General features: G+C 45.6%; 2 protein-coding genes across 3 annotated transcripts in view; both read right to left on the reverse strand.

Annotated features, from left to right (window-relative positions):
* Positions 1-16,797, reverse strand: part of LOC130358800 (uridylate-specific endoribonuclease D-like) — a gene marked incomplete at its 5' end in the record, with an annotated part of 166,308 nt that overhangs the window by 95,213 nt on the left and 54,298 nt on the right. The gene's annotated exons all lie outside the window — the stretch shown is intronic.
* On the reverse strand, positions 3,695-12,244 carry LOC130358799 (uridylate-specific endoribonuclease C-like). 2 transcript variants are annotated; one of them, XM_056562608.1, is made up of 4 exons: positions 12,113-12,244; positions 4,778-4,884; positions 3,926-4,068; positions 3,695-3,833 (listed from the first exon to the last, which is right to left on the reverse strand). In XM_056562608.1, exons 1-4 carry the CDS (start codon positions 12,129-12,131, stop codon positions 3,722-3,724), a joined length of 381 nt encoding a protein of 126 aa, XP_056418583.1. In that variant the 5' UTR covers positions 12,132-12,244; the 3' UTR covers positions 3,695-3,721. The 2 variants fall into 2 exon arrangements, with proteins under 2 accessions (XP_056418583.1, XP_056418582.1); XM_056562607.1 differs by lacking the exon at positions 12,113-12,244 and adding an exon at positions 6,833-6,992.

Here is a 16,797-nt window from a genome sequence, read left to right on the forward strand (position 1 = left end):
GAGATCTAAGTCTTTTTCCTGGCGGAGCTCTTGATGCCTCTCAGAAAAACGCATGTCAATGCGAGTGGCTAGATGAATGAGTTCATGCAGGTTAGCAGGAGTCTCTCGTGCGGCCAGAACATCTTTAATGTTGCTGGATAGGCCTTTTTTAAAGGTCGCGCAGAGAGCCTCATTATTCCAGGATAGTTCAGAAGCAAGAGTACGGAATTGTATGGCGTACTCGCCAACGGAGGAATTACCCTGGACCAGGTTCAGCAGGGCAGTCTCAGCAGAAGAGGCTCGGGCAGGTTCCTCAAAGACACTTCGAATTTCCGAGAAGGAGTGTACAGAGGCAGTGACGGGGTCATCGCGGTCCCAGAGCGGTGTGGCCCATGACAGGGCTTTTCCAGACAGAAGGCTGACTACGAAAGCCACCTTAGACCTTTCAGTAGGAAACTGATCCGACATCATCTCTAAGTGCAAGGAACATTGCGAAAGAAAGCCACGGCAAAACTTAGAGTCCCCATTAAATTTGTCCGGCAAGGACAGGCGGAGGCTAGGAGCGGCCACTCGCCGCGGAAGGGGTGCTGGAGTTGGCGGAGGAGATGGTTGTTGCTGCTGTAGCTGCGACTGTACTTGCTGTAGTTGTGACTGGAGTTGCTGTGTCATGGTGGTCAAGTACGACAGCTGGTGATCTTGTTGCGCTATCTGTTGCGACTGCTGGGCGATCTGACGAGCTTGCTGGGCGACCAGCGTAGGGAGGTCAGCGACAACTGGCAGAGGAACTTCAGCGGGATCCATGGCCGGATCTACTGACACGATGCCGGCTGGCAGGAGGTGGATCCTCTGTGCCAGAGAGGGATAGCGAGGACCGTGCTAGTGGACCGGTTCTAAGACACTACTGGTTTTCACCAGAGCCCGCCGCAAAGCGGGATGGTCTTGCTGCGGCGGTAGTGACCAGGTCGTATCCACTAGCAACGGCTCACCTCTCTGGCTGCTGAAGATAGGCGCGGTACAAGGGAGTAGGCAGAAGCAAGGTCGGACGTAGCAGAAGGTCGGGGGCATGCGGCAAGGTTCGTAGTCAGGGGAGATAGCAGAAGTTCTGGTACACAGGGTTTAAACACACAAAACGCTTTCTCTAGGCACAAGGGCAACAAGATCCGGCAAGGAAGTGCAAGGGAGGAGGTTAGATATAGTCAGGGACCAGGTGGGAGCCAATTAAGCTAATTGGGCCAGGCACCAATCATTGGTGCACTGGCCCTTTAAGTCTCAGGGAGCTGGCGCGCGCGCGCCCTAGAGAGCGGAGCCGCGCGCGCCAGCACATGACAGCAGGGGACGGGAACGGGTAAGTGACCTGGGATGCGATTCGCGAGCGGGCGCGTCCCGCTGTGCGAATCGCATCCCCAACGGCCATGACAGAGCAGCGCTCCCGGTCAGCGGGACTGACCGGGGAGCTGCAGGGAGAAAGACGCCGTGAGCGCTCCGGGGAGGAGCGGGGACCCGGAGCGCTAGGCGTAACAGTCTTCATTGACCCTTCCCCCTGTGATGTCCTTCCTATAAAAGAAGACACTTGTTCCACAATAAAGAGTTGTGATTTTATACCTGAAGACTGGTGTTGCCTGGTTCTCTGGGTACAAGGATGCAATTATCTCTATTTCTGCCTGGGGATATTGCCTGTGATATGCTGGGGGCTTGTCATCCGGAAGGAGAAGTCACTTTTGGCGGAGTCAGTCCGTCACACCAAGTCCCTGCAGTACCTAGGAGTCCAAGTTCCTGCCCACTTACCTGACGCATACCTTCTTAACTATCCCCCCTTGCCCTAACTTATCAAATCGGATTTTGCCAGATGGGAGCGAAGTGATTTTTCATGGCTAGGACACATTAATATCCTTAAAATGAAAGTTCTCCCCATCTTCTATACTTATTTTCCGCAATCCCGACACACCTCCCTCGCCCATTTTTCCAGGACCTCGCTAGGCTCCTCTCTGGCTTTGTCTGGTCACACACACCCTCGGTTGGCATGGCACATCTTAATCCGAAGGAAGTCAGAGGGTGGCCTTGCACTGCCGGACTGCCTCTCCTACGACCTGTCCACTGTGTTTACTCGAGTGCTAGATAGTTTCCACCACCATAGGACAAAACAACGGGTACACCTGGAATGCTCATCCGCAGGCATTGACCCGAAATCCCTGCTCTGCCTCCCGACTCAAGACCTCCCCAAGATCTGCCCTGTCGACCCTGCCACTGATCTTACACGCCAATGCCATTGCGTATAACTCATACATGAGAAACACTGCCTTTCTCCTTCCAAATGGACCCCTGACTCCGGTATTTGGCATTAAAGCTTTTGCTCCAGCTCCTGGGTCACGACAGGAGTAATGGTTTGTCATTCTCCTCTCTTCTCTCCATGTCCTCATTAAAATCTCCATCTGACATTTTACAGGATAAATCCCTCTCTCCTTCCTTCTGTTTCCAATACATGCAACTACGCCATTTCTATCCACCCTCAACTTACACCGCCAGCTTACAACCTTTGAGCTGCTATGTGCCTCTGCAGCGCCAGTCCACCGCCTGGTGAGTGTGCTGTATGGCCTTCTGTTAGACCATTACCATAACACACCCTCTCGGCTAGACTGGGAGCGTGAACTGGGTGGTGCGTTCACTGACCAGGAATGGGACATAGCTGTGGCTCTGTGTCACAAAACCTTCATTTCTTGTAAGGCACAGGAGGAAAACTACAAGATACTCATCAGATGGTACAGAGTACCAACCCTCCTCTCTCGTATATATACCCATCCCTCCCGGTTGTGTGCTAGCGCTGTGGTTCCACTCGCTGTGGTTCCACCTTTTCATCTTGGGTCCAGGAAGTGTCCCATCTCTACAGGATGGAGGAATTCATAGCGGATTCCTATGGAAATTCAACCAAACATTTTACACTTTGGCGTTCATGGATAGAATTAATCTCCTCACCTGAGTTTAGGGATCTCCCCCCCCCCCCCCCCAGCTCCACCCTTGGCCCCATAGACCATCCATCTCCTTCTACAGCCTCTTCACGCGCAGTCTCTCCCCTGCCCTCTATACCCTCTATCCCCTTTTCTCCCCAATACTGCCATGGTCTCTTCGACTGGAGATCCGAACAAGTCCTGTTTTTCTTCTTTTTCTCCCCTTCCTTATTTTCCAGTGCACCCCCCCTTACCTCCCCCCCCCCTTCTTCCTAATGAGGCTCCATCCCTGGCATTAACACATGGTTTATCTACATTGACACCGATATTGCTAGTGCCCTGAGTTTGAGACCATTCTGGTCCCAATGCCTTTTTCACTCTTTCTGCCTCATGACCATTTTTCTACATGTAACTGTTTGGTATGCACATTTGTCAAAGTTTCTACTTTCCAAAAAAAAAAAAAAGTAATTTACAAATCTGTTTAAGTACCAGGACGCAAGGGTGTACCTGTACGCCCCTTAGTCCTAAAGGGGTTTAAAAAAACAAACTACATACACATTTATACCCAATTAGCTAAATTCACAGGAAACAGCTTGTGACAATTACTGAAAACTTCCACTGAATTATGATTCCTCTTATTTATAGGATTCTTTAGCCATTAAGGCAATGTTCACTGTAACCCATATACTCCACAACCAAAAAAAAGGACTCTGTTAAAGGTGAACCAACTAAGTGAAAACTATTTAAACAAAATTGCAGTAGGGAGACTTTATTAGCACATTAGAATAAAAGATTTGTCTTTACACAACAGGGTAAGAAGATGCCACATATCTTTTGCCATTTCCATATGATGAGTTGGCCCATGTGTATGTTTGTATTTTAAGAGTCTTTCCACCCATATTAAGAGTGCACCTAAAACATTAAATAAGACAATTTAGTGAGTGTAGAAATGCAAATGCGTATCATAATATCCATATAAAAATGATGAGACACAATGTACTCACAGACTATCAGGACGTGTAATGTAACACAGAGTGTACACTCCCATATCAAACTCTGGGCTGGTTCCTAAGAACATCGATCCCAAGGATTTAAGGTATGTACCCCATTTGAACTGAAATCCGTATACATCTGGATAACCTGTCCACTAAAAAAAAAAAAAAGAAAAAAAAAAGCAGAATAACCAGTGAGACATGTTCACATTGTACATGTAGATGAAAGAAGGTTTCACCATCATCAAAGACAGAGATTCTTTACTGTAAGAGCACAGAGACTATGAAACTTTCTGCCACATGATATAGTGATGTCAGACTTAATAAACAAGTTCAGGCCTGAATGTTTTTCTGGAAAAATATAATATTACAGGTTATGGATACTGGATTTATGTGGATAAAACGTTGATCGAGGGTCTTACTCTGATCGCCATATTGAAGTTAGGAAGGAATTGTTCCTCTGATATGGGGCAATAGGCATCTGCTCTTTTGCCTTCCTCTGAATCAACACAGTAGGGTTTTAGGTTGAACTTGATGGACTCTTACTATGTTAACGTAGGTCTTTGTGGGGTTTGGTTCTATTCCTTTTTCTGAAATGGTGCAATACCAAATCAAAGTACAAAGTATTTCAATGGAATTGCAAAACCAAGCTATTATTCACTTTAACAAGATTGAAATGTAATTTATAATGTCTGGTCGAGAAAAGTGCTGTTTCAGGGAAAAACTAACGTTATTTTGGTATAAAGTGTTTTTGATATTACAGGGCTCGCAAAGAGAATTGTTTTTAAAAGGCATTTGCTATACTATAACAGAAAACTATGTAAAGTAGTGGATCAGGAGTATCAACAGACGTTAAGTACTTACTGGGCCATCTGCACTGTAACTCAGATAGTTGAGCTCTCCTTTCTTTTCAAGCAGGTAGAACTGGACCCAACTGTGGAATCCAGATATTTTCCCACCGTGGATTTCACCTTTGTACAAGAAAGCACCAGTCAATAACATGTTTCTTATAAAATGAGGAATGTAATACTAAAGATGTGCTTGAGATACATAGGATAATACTGAAACTGACAATGAGGTGAATTCATCAAGCTATTTAGAATCTTTTTTCAGTCTAAAATTGTCACACCAAAAGTCTCAATCACTTCCCCTGCAACTTTTGTGCGACTTTTGCTATTGATCATTTTTGAAAGTTAACTACCATTTGCAGTGCTTTAGACTAGTTTTATGTAGTGGGCACTGATTCACTATCTGCAACTTTTCTTTGAAAGTCTCCAAAAAGTCACAGCGGACGACTTTTAGACGCAAACTTACACTATTTAACTTCAGCCCTGGAAAGCAGTCTAAATGGGTGGCATAAGTATAGGAACCGGGGGCTGGGAAGGGGGAACACATTCCCCCCGATGAATTCACTCGGTTTTGGTCCTCAAATGACATCCCTCATGTTAATATAATATATGGTACAGTCGTCCCGCAACATACGATGGTAATCCGTTCCAAATGGACCATCGTTTGTTGAAACCATCGTATGTTGAGGGATCCGTGCAATGTAAAGTATAGGACAGTGGTCTACAACCTGCGGACCTCCAGATGTTGCAAAACTACAACACCCAGCATGCCCAAACAGCCAATGGCTGTCCGGGCATGAAGGGAGTCGTAGTTTTGCAACATCTGGAGGTCTGCAGGTTGAAGATCACTGGTATTGGAGGTTATACTCACATGTCCCCGCCGCTCTGGATCGTCACTGCTCGTCACCGCTGCCCTGGATGTCGCCTTCCATGGCTGCCGCCGCGTCCCCGGGGTGTCCCCGACGCTCTGGCAAGGCCTCTGCTTCCCCGGCATCCTCGCTCTCCGTCGCCGCCATCACGTCGCTACACACGCCGCTCCTATTGGATGACGGGACGGTGTGCGCAGCGACATAATGACGACGAAGGAGAGCGCCGACGATGCAGGGGATCCTGAAGAAGACGCACCAGAGCCCCGAGGACAGGTAAGTGATCGTCAGCGGACCACACGGGGCACTGTAAACGGCTATCCAGTAGCAGCTGCAGCAGTCTGCGCTGCCAGATAGCCGTTTATGTGATGGCCCCAACATACAAAAGCATTGTATGCTGATGCTACCTTCAACATGCGATGGCCTCTGAGAGGCCATCGTATGCTGAAATGATCGTATGTCGGGGCCATCGTAGGGCGGGGGGTCACTGTACATAGATTGCATGGATCAGTGTTAACAGCTGTCCTTTGCTACAGCCTAAAATGGCTTCCTACAGCCTAGGAGCGAAGACCAAATGGAGGAGAGGCAGGTATATGGCTTCACTTAAGCTGATCGGGACAACGTGATTTCACTGCAGTTGTCTCGATCAGCTTCCCTGAGCTACCGGCATGGTGATATCCAAAATTTTAGACTCCTTGATCAAGTGTGATCACAAGGTCTAAAGGGTTAATGCAGGACATCTGCCGATAGCCAATGCCCGGCATTAAAAACAGAACATGGCAGTTCAGGAGCTGGTAAATAGCTTACTTTTAGACACCACGATTAAGTGTGATTGCGGTGTCTAAAGGTTTAATCCCGGACAGCGGCCAATAGCCGATGTCCGGCATTTGGCACCGTGCATGGCAGTTGGGGAGGAGGTGAAGGGCATCCCTGGTCCTTAAGGGGTTTCAAAAGGCAGAACAATTTAAATATATATGGCAGACCATGAGAGATCTGTTACTCACCCTGCCTCATATACACCAGACAGAACAGGCAGGAAAAATAGGAGGACTCGTAGGTAATGTTCCCGTGCACCAAATTCATCAAGTGGCGTGCGACTTTTTAATGAATTTGGCGCACGAAGGTGTAATCAAACGTGACTTTTTCCCTCTAAGATAGAACAAATACTAGAAAACAATTAATGAATTCCCTTAAATATGTTTTACTTGTGATGTCACCAACTCTTCCTTCCAGTGACGCAGCGTATACCAGGATAGGTATCATAATCTTTTGGCCCAAAAGACAGGTACCTCACTCGAAGAAGAACCGGTGGCACCACAGGTCATGTGTCGTGCCCTCACAGTGGAGAGCGGGCACATTTATGAAAGTGTATATAAAATACTTATTAGATGTGAACAGCCAGGTAGAAATTATCATTAACCCCTTAAGGACTCAGGGTTTTTCCGTTTTTGCACTTTCGTTTTTTCCTCCTTACCTTTTAAAAATCATAACCCTTTAAATTTTCCACCTAAAAATCCATATTATGGCTTATTTTTTGCGTCGCCAATTCTACTTTGCAGTGACATTATACCCAAAAATGCACGGCGAAATGGAGAAAAAAATCATTGTGCGACAAAATCGAAAAAAAACGCCATTTTGTAACTTTTGGGGGCTTCCGTTTCTACGCAGTGCATATTTCGGTAAAAATTACACCTTATCATTATTCTGTAGGTCCATACGGTTAAAATGGTACCCTACTTATATAGGTTTGATTTTGTCGCACTTCTGGAAAAAATCATAACTACATGCAGGAAAATTTATACGTTTAAAAATGTCATCTTCTGACCCCTATAACTTTTTTATTTTTCCATGTACAGGGCGGTATGAGGACTCATTTTTTGGGTCTTGATCTGAAGTTTTTATCGGTATGATTTTTGTTTTGATCGGACTTTTTGATCACTTTTTATACCACATATGTAAATTTTTTATTTTTATTATGGGAAAAGGGGGGTGATTCAAACTTTTATTAGGGAAGGGGTTAAATGACCTTTATTAACACTTTTTTTTAAAATTTTTTTGCAGTGTTATAGGTCCCATAGGCACCTATAACACTGCACACACTGATCTCCTATGCTGATCACTGGCGTGTATTAACACGCCTGTGATCAGTGTTATCGGCGCTTGACTGCTCCTGCCTGGATCTCAGGCACGGAGCAGTCATTCGCCGATCGGACACCGAGGAGGCAGGTAAGGGCCCAACCGTTGTCCGGTCAGCTGTTCGGGACGCCGCGATTTCACCGCGGCGGTCCCGAACAGCCCGACTGAGCAGCCGGGTCACTTTCACTTTAGAAGCGGCGGTCAGCTTTGACCACCGCTTCTAACGGGTTAATACCGCACATCGCCGCGATCAGCGATGTGTGGTATTAGCCGCGGGTCCCGGCCATTGATGAGCGCCGGGACCGACGCGATATGATGCGGGATCGCGCCGCGATCCCGCTTCATATCGCGGGAGCCGGCGCAGGACATAAATATACGTCCTGCGTCGTTAAGGGGTTACAAAAAAACCATTGAGGACTCGTTCACATAAGTGGATTTCTTTTCAAACCCGCAGCGAATCTCCTGCTAGGAGTTTGAAAAGGGACAGGGCCTCCATGCGCTTCCTGCAGCAGATTTTCACCAGCAGAATATCCGCTGTAGAAAATCGTCTGCAAACCCTATTGACTTCAATTGGGTCTGCAGCGGATTTTCAACAGCGGAGATTCCACTGGCGTAAATCTGCTGTGGGTAGCGCACTGAGGCCCCGTCCCTTTTCAAACTCGCAGCAGGAGATTCGCTGTGGGTTTGAAAAGAAATCCACTTGTGTGAACGAGCCCTAATTCTGACAACCACTTTGGTTTTATATACTACTGTGTAGCCATCACCTAACCGTCCTTAAACTTTTCCCCCTTATTGTTCACTTCCCAATATGACATGAGGGCCGCTCTAGGTGTTAAAGGCAAAATCTCAATTTTTACGAGCCATTTGATGCTTACAGCAGATGTAGGGAATCCTCTTTGAGACAACCACTTCAAGAGGTACTCCGGTGTAAAAAAAATGTTTTTAAATCAACTGGTGCCAGTAAGTTAAACAGATTTATAAATTACTTCTATTTAAAAAAAAATTATTCTTCCATTACTTATCAGCTGCTGTATGCTCCAGAGGGAGTTCTTTTCTTTTTGAATTTCTTTCTGTCTGACCACTGTGCTCTCTTTTGCCACCTTTGCCCATGTCAGGAACTGCCCAGAGTAGGTTGATTTAAAAAACAACAGTTAATTAAAAAAAATAATAATAATAAATTCCATCGGAGTACCCCTTTAACCCCTTAAGGACCAAGGACGTACCGGTACGTCCTTGGTCCTGCTCTTCTGATATAACGCGGGGTTACACAGTAACCCCGCGTCATATCACGGCGGGCCCGGCGTCATAGTGAAGCCGGGACCCGCCTCTAATAGCGCGCAGCGCCGATCGCGGCGCCGCGCGCTATTAACCCTTTGGCCGCGCGCTCAGAGCTGAGCCGCGCGGCTAAAAGTGAAAGTGAAAGTTCCCGGCTAGCTCAGTCGGGCTGTTCGGGATAGCCGCGGCTAATCGCGGCATCCCGAACAGCTGACAGGACAGCGGGAGGGCCCCTTCCTGCCTCCTCGCTGTCCGATCGCCGAATGACTGCTCAGTGCCTGAGATCCAGGCATGAGCAGTCATGCGGCAGAATCGTTGATCACTGGTTTCTTATGAGAAACCAGTGATCAACATAGAAGATCAGTGTGTGCAGTGTTATAGGTCCCTATGGGACCTATAACACTGCAAAAAAAAAGTGAAAAAAAAAGTGAATAAAGATCATTTAACTTCTCCCCTATTAAAAGTTTGAATCACCCCCCTTTTCCAATAAAAAAAAAACACAGTGTAAATAAAAATAAACATATATGGTATCACCGCGTGCGGAAATGTCCGAATTATAAAAATATATCATTAATTAAACCGCTCGGTCAATGGCGTGCGCGCAAAAAAATTCCAAAGTCCAAAATAGTGCATTTTTGGTCACTTTTTATATCAATAAGTCCTATCAATGTAAAAATGGTACCGTTAAAAACTTCAGATTACGACGCAAAAAATTAGCCCTCATACCGCCCCATACACGGAAAAATAAAAAAGTTATAGGGGTCAGAAGATGACAATTTTAAACGTCTTCATTTTCCTGCATGTAGTTATGATTTTTTCCAGATGTCCAAAAAAATCAAACCTATATAAGTAGGGTATCATTTTAATCGTATGGACATAGAGAATAAATATCAGGTGTCATTTTTACCGAAAAATGTACTTCGTAGAAACGGAAGCCCCCAAAAGTTACAAAACAGCGTTTTTTTTTTTCAATTTTGTCGCACAATGATTTTTTTTCCCGCTTCACCGTAGATTTTTGGGCAAAATGACTGACGTCATTACAAAGTAGAATTGGTGGCGCAAAAAATAAGCCATCATATGGATTTTTAGGTGCAAATTTGAAAGAGTTATGATTTTTTAAAGGCAAGGAGCAAAAAACGAAAATGCAAAAACGGAAAAAACCCTGGTCCTTAAGGGGTTAAAATGGTCTTTTACAAGGATGGTATTTTAAAAGAAAATGGCCACTCACCAAAATATATGGTGGACTGAACAAAATGTGGACTGATAAGGGTGCAGTCTTTTGGAGAGACTTCACTGTACATAGTTTGCAGTAATGCCATAGTGCCACTGAGGTACAGTAGAATTTAGAGTTGCTACAGGCTGGGGGTTCCTGAGCCACTGGTTTGGGAATATAAGTTTAGATAGTATTAATCCCACTTGTTGGGCTTAGTTAATATCAATTTGAACCTCAGCACCAGAATCGTGTAGTTTTGCCTTCTTGGATGAATTGGGGAATATAAACTGAGAGATATTATGTATAAATCTTGACAACCAGGATACACCTGAGTTTATTAGTTTACATCATCTTCTTATGTGGAATATATCTTGGCAACATAATAATAAATAAAGTGCAATCTATATATATATATATATATATATATATATAAAACTCAACGTGTGTATGTGTATGTGTGCGTGTGTGTATGTATGTGTGTGTGTGTGTATGTGTGTGTGTGTGTGTGTGTGTGTATGTATGTGTGTATGTATGTATATGTGTGTGTGTGTGTGTGTGTATGTGTTATGTGTGTTTGTTCCAGCATCACTTCCAAACGACTAAAGATAATAACATGAAACTTGGCACAGATGTTACTTATATGTCAACAACAAACATAGGATAGGTGATTTAACCCTTACCCACCACAATTTACGAGAGTCAGGGTTTTTATTTAAAGTCCTATACAAGTCTATGGGAAATATATGTTACTGCATAACTTCCAAATGGCTGGAAATATTTCGATAATACTTGGATATGAGGTCGGGATATGGGGTCGGGATATGAGGTCGGGATATGAGGTCAGGATATGAGGTCGGAATATGTGGACAGAATATGTGGATGGGATATTAGGTCGGGATATGGGGTCGGGATATGAGGACGGGATATGGGGATGAGATAAGGGACATGATATGTGGGCGGGATATGGGGTCGGGATATGAGGTCGAGATATGAGGACAAAATATGAGGACAGGATATGAGGAGAGAATATGAGGAGGGGATTTGGGGCAAGGATATGGGGCCAGGAATTAAAGAGCTTCCTCCTTTGTTGTTTTCCTCCCCCACAAGGATAAGGTAGAAAAACCAGGCAGCGCCGGGTACTCAGCTAGTTACTGTATAAACAAGAGAACAGGAGTACTGAATAAATATGTCAAGGCAGTTTTTTCCACTCAAATTATGTACAAGGACCAAACACCTTTTTCATGGTTGATAATATCACCTTCTCCAAATACACGATAGCATGATAAAAAAAATGTAGCCTTCACATCATGTGAACTTTGTGCTATACAACAGCTGGGTTCTCTATGGGAGAATCATTTTTCCATGTACCTATCTATATTACATTTTAAAATGCACTTTTCATACTGATCACTGAGCCTCACAATAGGCCGACATGCCCTGGTCTTCTTCATATACAGTCCACTTCTTATACTGTCATAGATTTACATACAGGAGACATTGTTGGATAAATTGGGACATATTATGCTTTAGACTTATGGCCTATTAAGTGGCCTGTTTGTTGCAGCCTTGTATGGCAAGTGAACTGGTGTAGTGAAGAGGGTCAAATTAAACCCAAAGGGCTTTTGGAAGATAAGCCAACTGAAAAAAAGATACTTAGGAATGTATATTTAGAGGCTTGCGGTCTGAAGGCTGAGTCTGAGGCCTGTAAAATTAGTTCTATGAAATGAATAGACTGGCAGGAAGTGGGACAAGTATTCCTGAAGGCCCTCTTCTATCATACAGTGAAACTGAAACTTGTGTTTTGCCGGTTGACATTTACCTGTGCTAAGTAAACCTCTGTCTGTGTAAGGATAATATTAACCTGAATTACAACTGAACATGGTGTAATGTTACAACTGTACTACGGCATTACTCCTCAGATGAAAGTCAATGAAAAGGATTAAGACTGACTATGACCTTCGGACCATCATGGAGCAGAGTGGTGGAAGTGCTTGTTTGAATTGAGTAGTGAGGCGTAAACTCTGTGAAAGTTAGTGGCCTAGCAGTCATAACAGCTTATGAAGCCACTGGGCAAATATATACAAAGTGGCTGGTGCAACAAAAGCCTTGTTTGGGCACACCATGGCAGCGTGTAGCTCCACAGAGAAGCACTGTAAAAAAGTCGAAAGGCACTTAGGCAACTTATCAGTAAACTCATAATGTTTTACTACTCTGGTCAAGGACTACTTTCCAAGGACTACTTGGAAACTATCAAGCGTATTGTGCCACAATTGCCCTGATTTACTAAGAGTGGAGTGTAGTTTTCTTTGTAGGTTTTTTTTCCCAACAGATATTTTTGCACTGTATTTACTAAGGTTTCCCAACATTTTGCACTTTTCCCTACATTTTGCTTCTTTACACATGCTCGGATCTGTTGGGTTTTCCTCAGCTCAAACTTACAACATTTTCTGTGGAAACCTTAGTAAATATGTTGTGATTTTTCAAAAATATCGGGGACATGCTACCTTTTCGGGGTTTTCTCAGTAAAATTGAGAGTTGTTCAGGTATTTTTCAATTTTGGCACAAATTCTGGCACAGACAGAATTTCTGACGCAATGCACCAGAATCTGGCGCACAACCTGACAAAACAGGTCGGGTTTACAATAGTAAATCAGAGCCAATGTGTTAATGTAACCATAAAGCTCTGACCATAAAGTGTCTGTCAAGGACAGGGCCGGATTATTATTGGAGCTTTTGGAGCTCTTGCTCTGGGCCCTGCACAGCCATGAAAGAAAGGGGGCCCGCTCCCTCTGCATCATGCAGGTCCTTCATATAGCCTTGTATACGAAAAAATAAAAGTGTTAAAGGGTTCAGAATGGGAACATTTTATGTATGTAAATTTTCTCAAAAAAAGTAGTAAAATATATATACATTAATTGGGTATTGTTGTACTCATATGGACCTACAGAATGAGATAATGTGTTATTTTAACCGTAAAATATATTGCGTAGAAATGAACCCACACCCCTAAAAACTTTCCAAAATTGTGTTATTTTGTAATTTTTTCTTTTGAATTAAAAAAATGTATTTATTGTATGTGGGCCGGGCATCTATATGGGTGTGGGTGCATGGGGGGCCCTATGAGTTGTCAGTCCTGTCAGGGACTGTCTTGGCGGTGTTGTTTGGGGGCCCCATCATACTGAAGTGCACCGTCTTCCAGGCAGCCTTAATCTGGCCCTGGTCAAGGGTATATGGAGGGTGGATTTCCCAACATATACCATCTGAAGAGTTTGTCTTCCAACACTCCTGCAGCTCAGTTAAAGTGCTTGACATCTACCCTGTTTAACATAGAGAGACAGCCACCAAGGGGTTACCATGGCAACTGGGGCCATGTCTATGTAGAGGTTTGCAGGATTTATTTTGTACTACTTTTTGCTTTTTATTTTTGGTTCACACTGAGAACTACTTGAAACATTCTCCTCAATTGCTCTCACCAGACTCCAGTGCATTATAAGAGCTTAGACAACAGTCACACAGTTAGAGGTAAACTGTTTTCCAAAACATTTAGGAAAATATGCAGGCAGATGTCTAGAAGGAGCTGGCGCAATTCTTTTTATTTTTTTTTTACTTTGCCATTGCTTGTTTAATAGAAAATTACATATTACTCATAACCAGTGCAGTATAGGAATATATTAACATAGTACTTTAACATCTTTATGTCAATTTTTCACTGTAAAACGTCATAAGTAAGGTTGGATGAGATATGTTGGGTCATGCTACGCACCCTTTACAATATACCACAAAGATCCACTACACATGTCAAGTAGACTTGATTTGTCTAGTCTTGCTAACCATTAGTTCTACATTAAAGCATTATTATTGCTGTTTTAGTGTATTTGTGGACTGTTTAATATAGCTAGTACTGTCCAAAAGCACCAAAAGTCATAAAGCAAGGCTAATCGGTCCAGCCATGACATACACCATATTATTACCTAAGGTATAACTACTACTAATTGTATTATTATCCTGTAGGAAATGTTACTATGTTTAACATAAATACACTGCTCAAAAAAATAAAGGGAACACTAAGAGAACACACCCTAGATCTGAATGAATGAACTAATCATATGAAATACTTTAGTCTTTACATAGTTTCTACAAGCTGATCCAAATTTGATGTAATGTCCTTAAAACAAGTCAAAATGAGGCTCAGTAGTGTGTGCGGCCTCCACATGACCATATGACCTCCCTACAACGCCTGGGAATGCTCCTGATGAGGAGGCGGATGGTCTCCTGAGGGATGTCCTTCCAAACCTGGACTAAAGCATCCGCCAACTCCTGGACAGTCTGTGGTGCAATGTAGCTGTTACGCCTAGCGCTCCGGGTCCCCGCTCCTCCCCGGAGCGCTCACGGCGTCTTTCTCCCTGCAGCTTCCCGGTCAGTCCCGCTGACCGGGAGCGCTGCTCTGCCATGGCCGTTGGGGATGCGATTTGCACAGCGGGACGCGCCCGCTCGCGAATCGCATCCCAGGTCACTTACCCGTTCCCGTCTCCTGCGGTCATGTGCTGGCGCGCGCGGCTCCGCTCTCTAGGGCGCGCGCGCGCCAGCTCCCTGAGACTTAAAGGGCCAGTGCACCAATGATTGGTGCCTGGCCCAATTAGCTTAATTGGTTCCCACCTGTTCCCTGGCTATATCTAGTCTCCTCCCTTGCACTCCCTTGCCGGATCTTGTTGCCCTTGTGCCTAGTGAAAGCGTTTTGTGTGTTTATACCCTGTGTACCAGAACTACTGCTATCTCCCCTGACTACGAACCTTGCCGCCTGCCCCCGACCTTCTGCTACGTCCGACTTTGCTTCTGCCTATTCCCTTGTACCTCGCCTATCTTCAGCAGCCAGAGAGGTGAGCCGTTGCTAGTGGATACGACCTGGTCACTACCGCCGCAGCAAGACCATCCCGCTTTGCGGCGGGCTCTGGTGAAAACCAGTAGTGTCTTAGAACCGGTCCACTAGCACGGTCCTCGCCATCCCTCTCTGGCACAGAGGATCCACCTCCTGCCAGCCGGCATCGTGACAGTAGATCCGGCCATGGATCCCGCTGAGGTTCCCCAGCATTCCATCTCTGATCTCACCACGGTGGTCGCCCAGCAATCCCGACAGATCGCCCATCTAACCCACCGGATGTCGGAAATGTCCACCATTGTGCACCAACTTCAGTCGCAACTGCAGCAGCAACCATCTCCTCCGCCACCTCCTGCACCCCTTCCGCAGCGAGTGGCCACTCCTAGCCTCCGCCTGTCCTTGCCGGACAAATTTAATGGGGACTCTAAGTTTTGCCGTGGCTTTCTTTCGCAATGTTCCTTGCACTTGGAGATGATGTCGGATCAGTTTCCTACTGAAAGGTCTAAGGTGGCTTTCGTAGTCAGCCTTCTGTCTGGAAAAGCCCTGTCATGGGCCACACCGCTCTGGGACCGCGATGACCCCGTCACTGCCTCTGTACACTCCTTCTTCTCGGAAATTCGAAGCGTCTTTGAGGAACCTGCCCGAGCCTCTTCTGCTGAGACTGCCCTGCTGAACCTGGTCCAGGGTAATTCCTCCGTTGGCGAGTACGCCATACAATTCCGTACTCTTGCTTCTGAACTATCCTGGAATAATGAGGCTCTCTGCGCGACCTTTAAAAAAGGCCTATCCAGCAACATTAAAGATGTTCTGGCCGCACGAGAGACTCCTGCTAACCTGCATGAACTCATTCATCTTGCCACTCGCATTGACATGCGTTTTTCTGAGAGGCATCAAGAGCTCCGCCAGGAAAAAGACTTAGATCTCTGGACACCTCTCCCACAGTCTCCACTGCAATCTGCGCCTAGGCCTCCCGCCGAGGAGGCCATGCAAGTGGATCGGTCTCGCCTGACCCTGGAAGAGAGGAATCGCCGTAAGGAAGAGAATCTTTGTCTGTACTGTGCCAGTACTGAACATTTTTTGGTGGATTGCCCAATCCGTCCTCCACGTCTGGGAAACGCACGCTCGCACCCAGCTCTCGTGGGTGTGGCGTCTCTTGATGCCAAGTCGGCTTCTCCACGTCTCACGGTACCTGTTCGGATTTCCACTTCAGCCAGCTCTCCCCTCTCAGCCGTGGCCTGCCTGGACTCTGGAGCTTCTGGGAATTTTATTCGGGAATCCTTAGTGAATAAATTCCGCATTCCGGTGACCCGTCTTGTCAAGCCACTCCACGTTTCCGCGGTCAACGGAGCCAGGTTGGATTGTACCATACGCTTCCGCACGGAGCCCCTTCTAATGAGCATCGGATCTCATCACGAGAGGATTGAACTTTTGGTCCTCCCCAATTGCACCTCGGAAATTCTCCTTGGACTTCCCTGGCTTCAACTTCATTCCCCAACCCTGGATTGGTCCACTGGGGAGATCAAGAGTTGGGGGCCCTCTTGTTCCAAGGACTGTCTAAGACCGGTTCCCAGTAACCCTTGCCGTGACTCTGTGGTTCCCTCAGTATCCGGTCCCCCTAAGGTCATTAAGGACTCTGCCTGCCACAGGAAATGCCCCTCCCCCCCTCCCAG

The sequence above is a fragment of the Hyla sarda genome, chromosome 2 (assembly GCF_029499605.1).
Source record: "Hyla sarda isolate aHylSar1 chromosome 2, aHylSar1.hap1, whole genome shotgun sequence".
Taxonomy (NCBI): domain Eukaryota; kingdom Metazoa; phylum Chordata; class Amphibia; order Anura; family Hylidae; genus Hyla; species Hyla sarda.

Bases quoted from the DNA above. Each gene is read 5' to 3' on its own strand.
- LOC130358799 (XM_056562607.1), bottom strand. From the start codon at position 6,890: ATGATACCTATCCTGGTATACGCTGCGTCACTGGAAGGAAGAGTTGGT. The intron at 4,885-6,832 runs GTAAAACATATT...TCTTGTACAAAG, and splicing joins AAGAGTTGGTGACATCACAA to GTGAAATCCACGGTGGGAAA. The intron at 3,834-3,925 runs GTGAGTACATTG...TTAATGTTTTAG, and splicing joins ATTACACGTCCTGATAGTCT to GTGCACTCTTAATATGGGTG.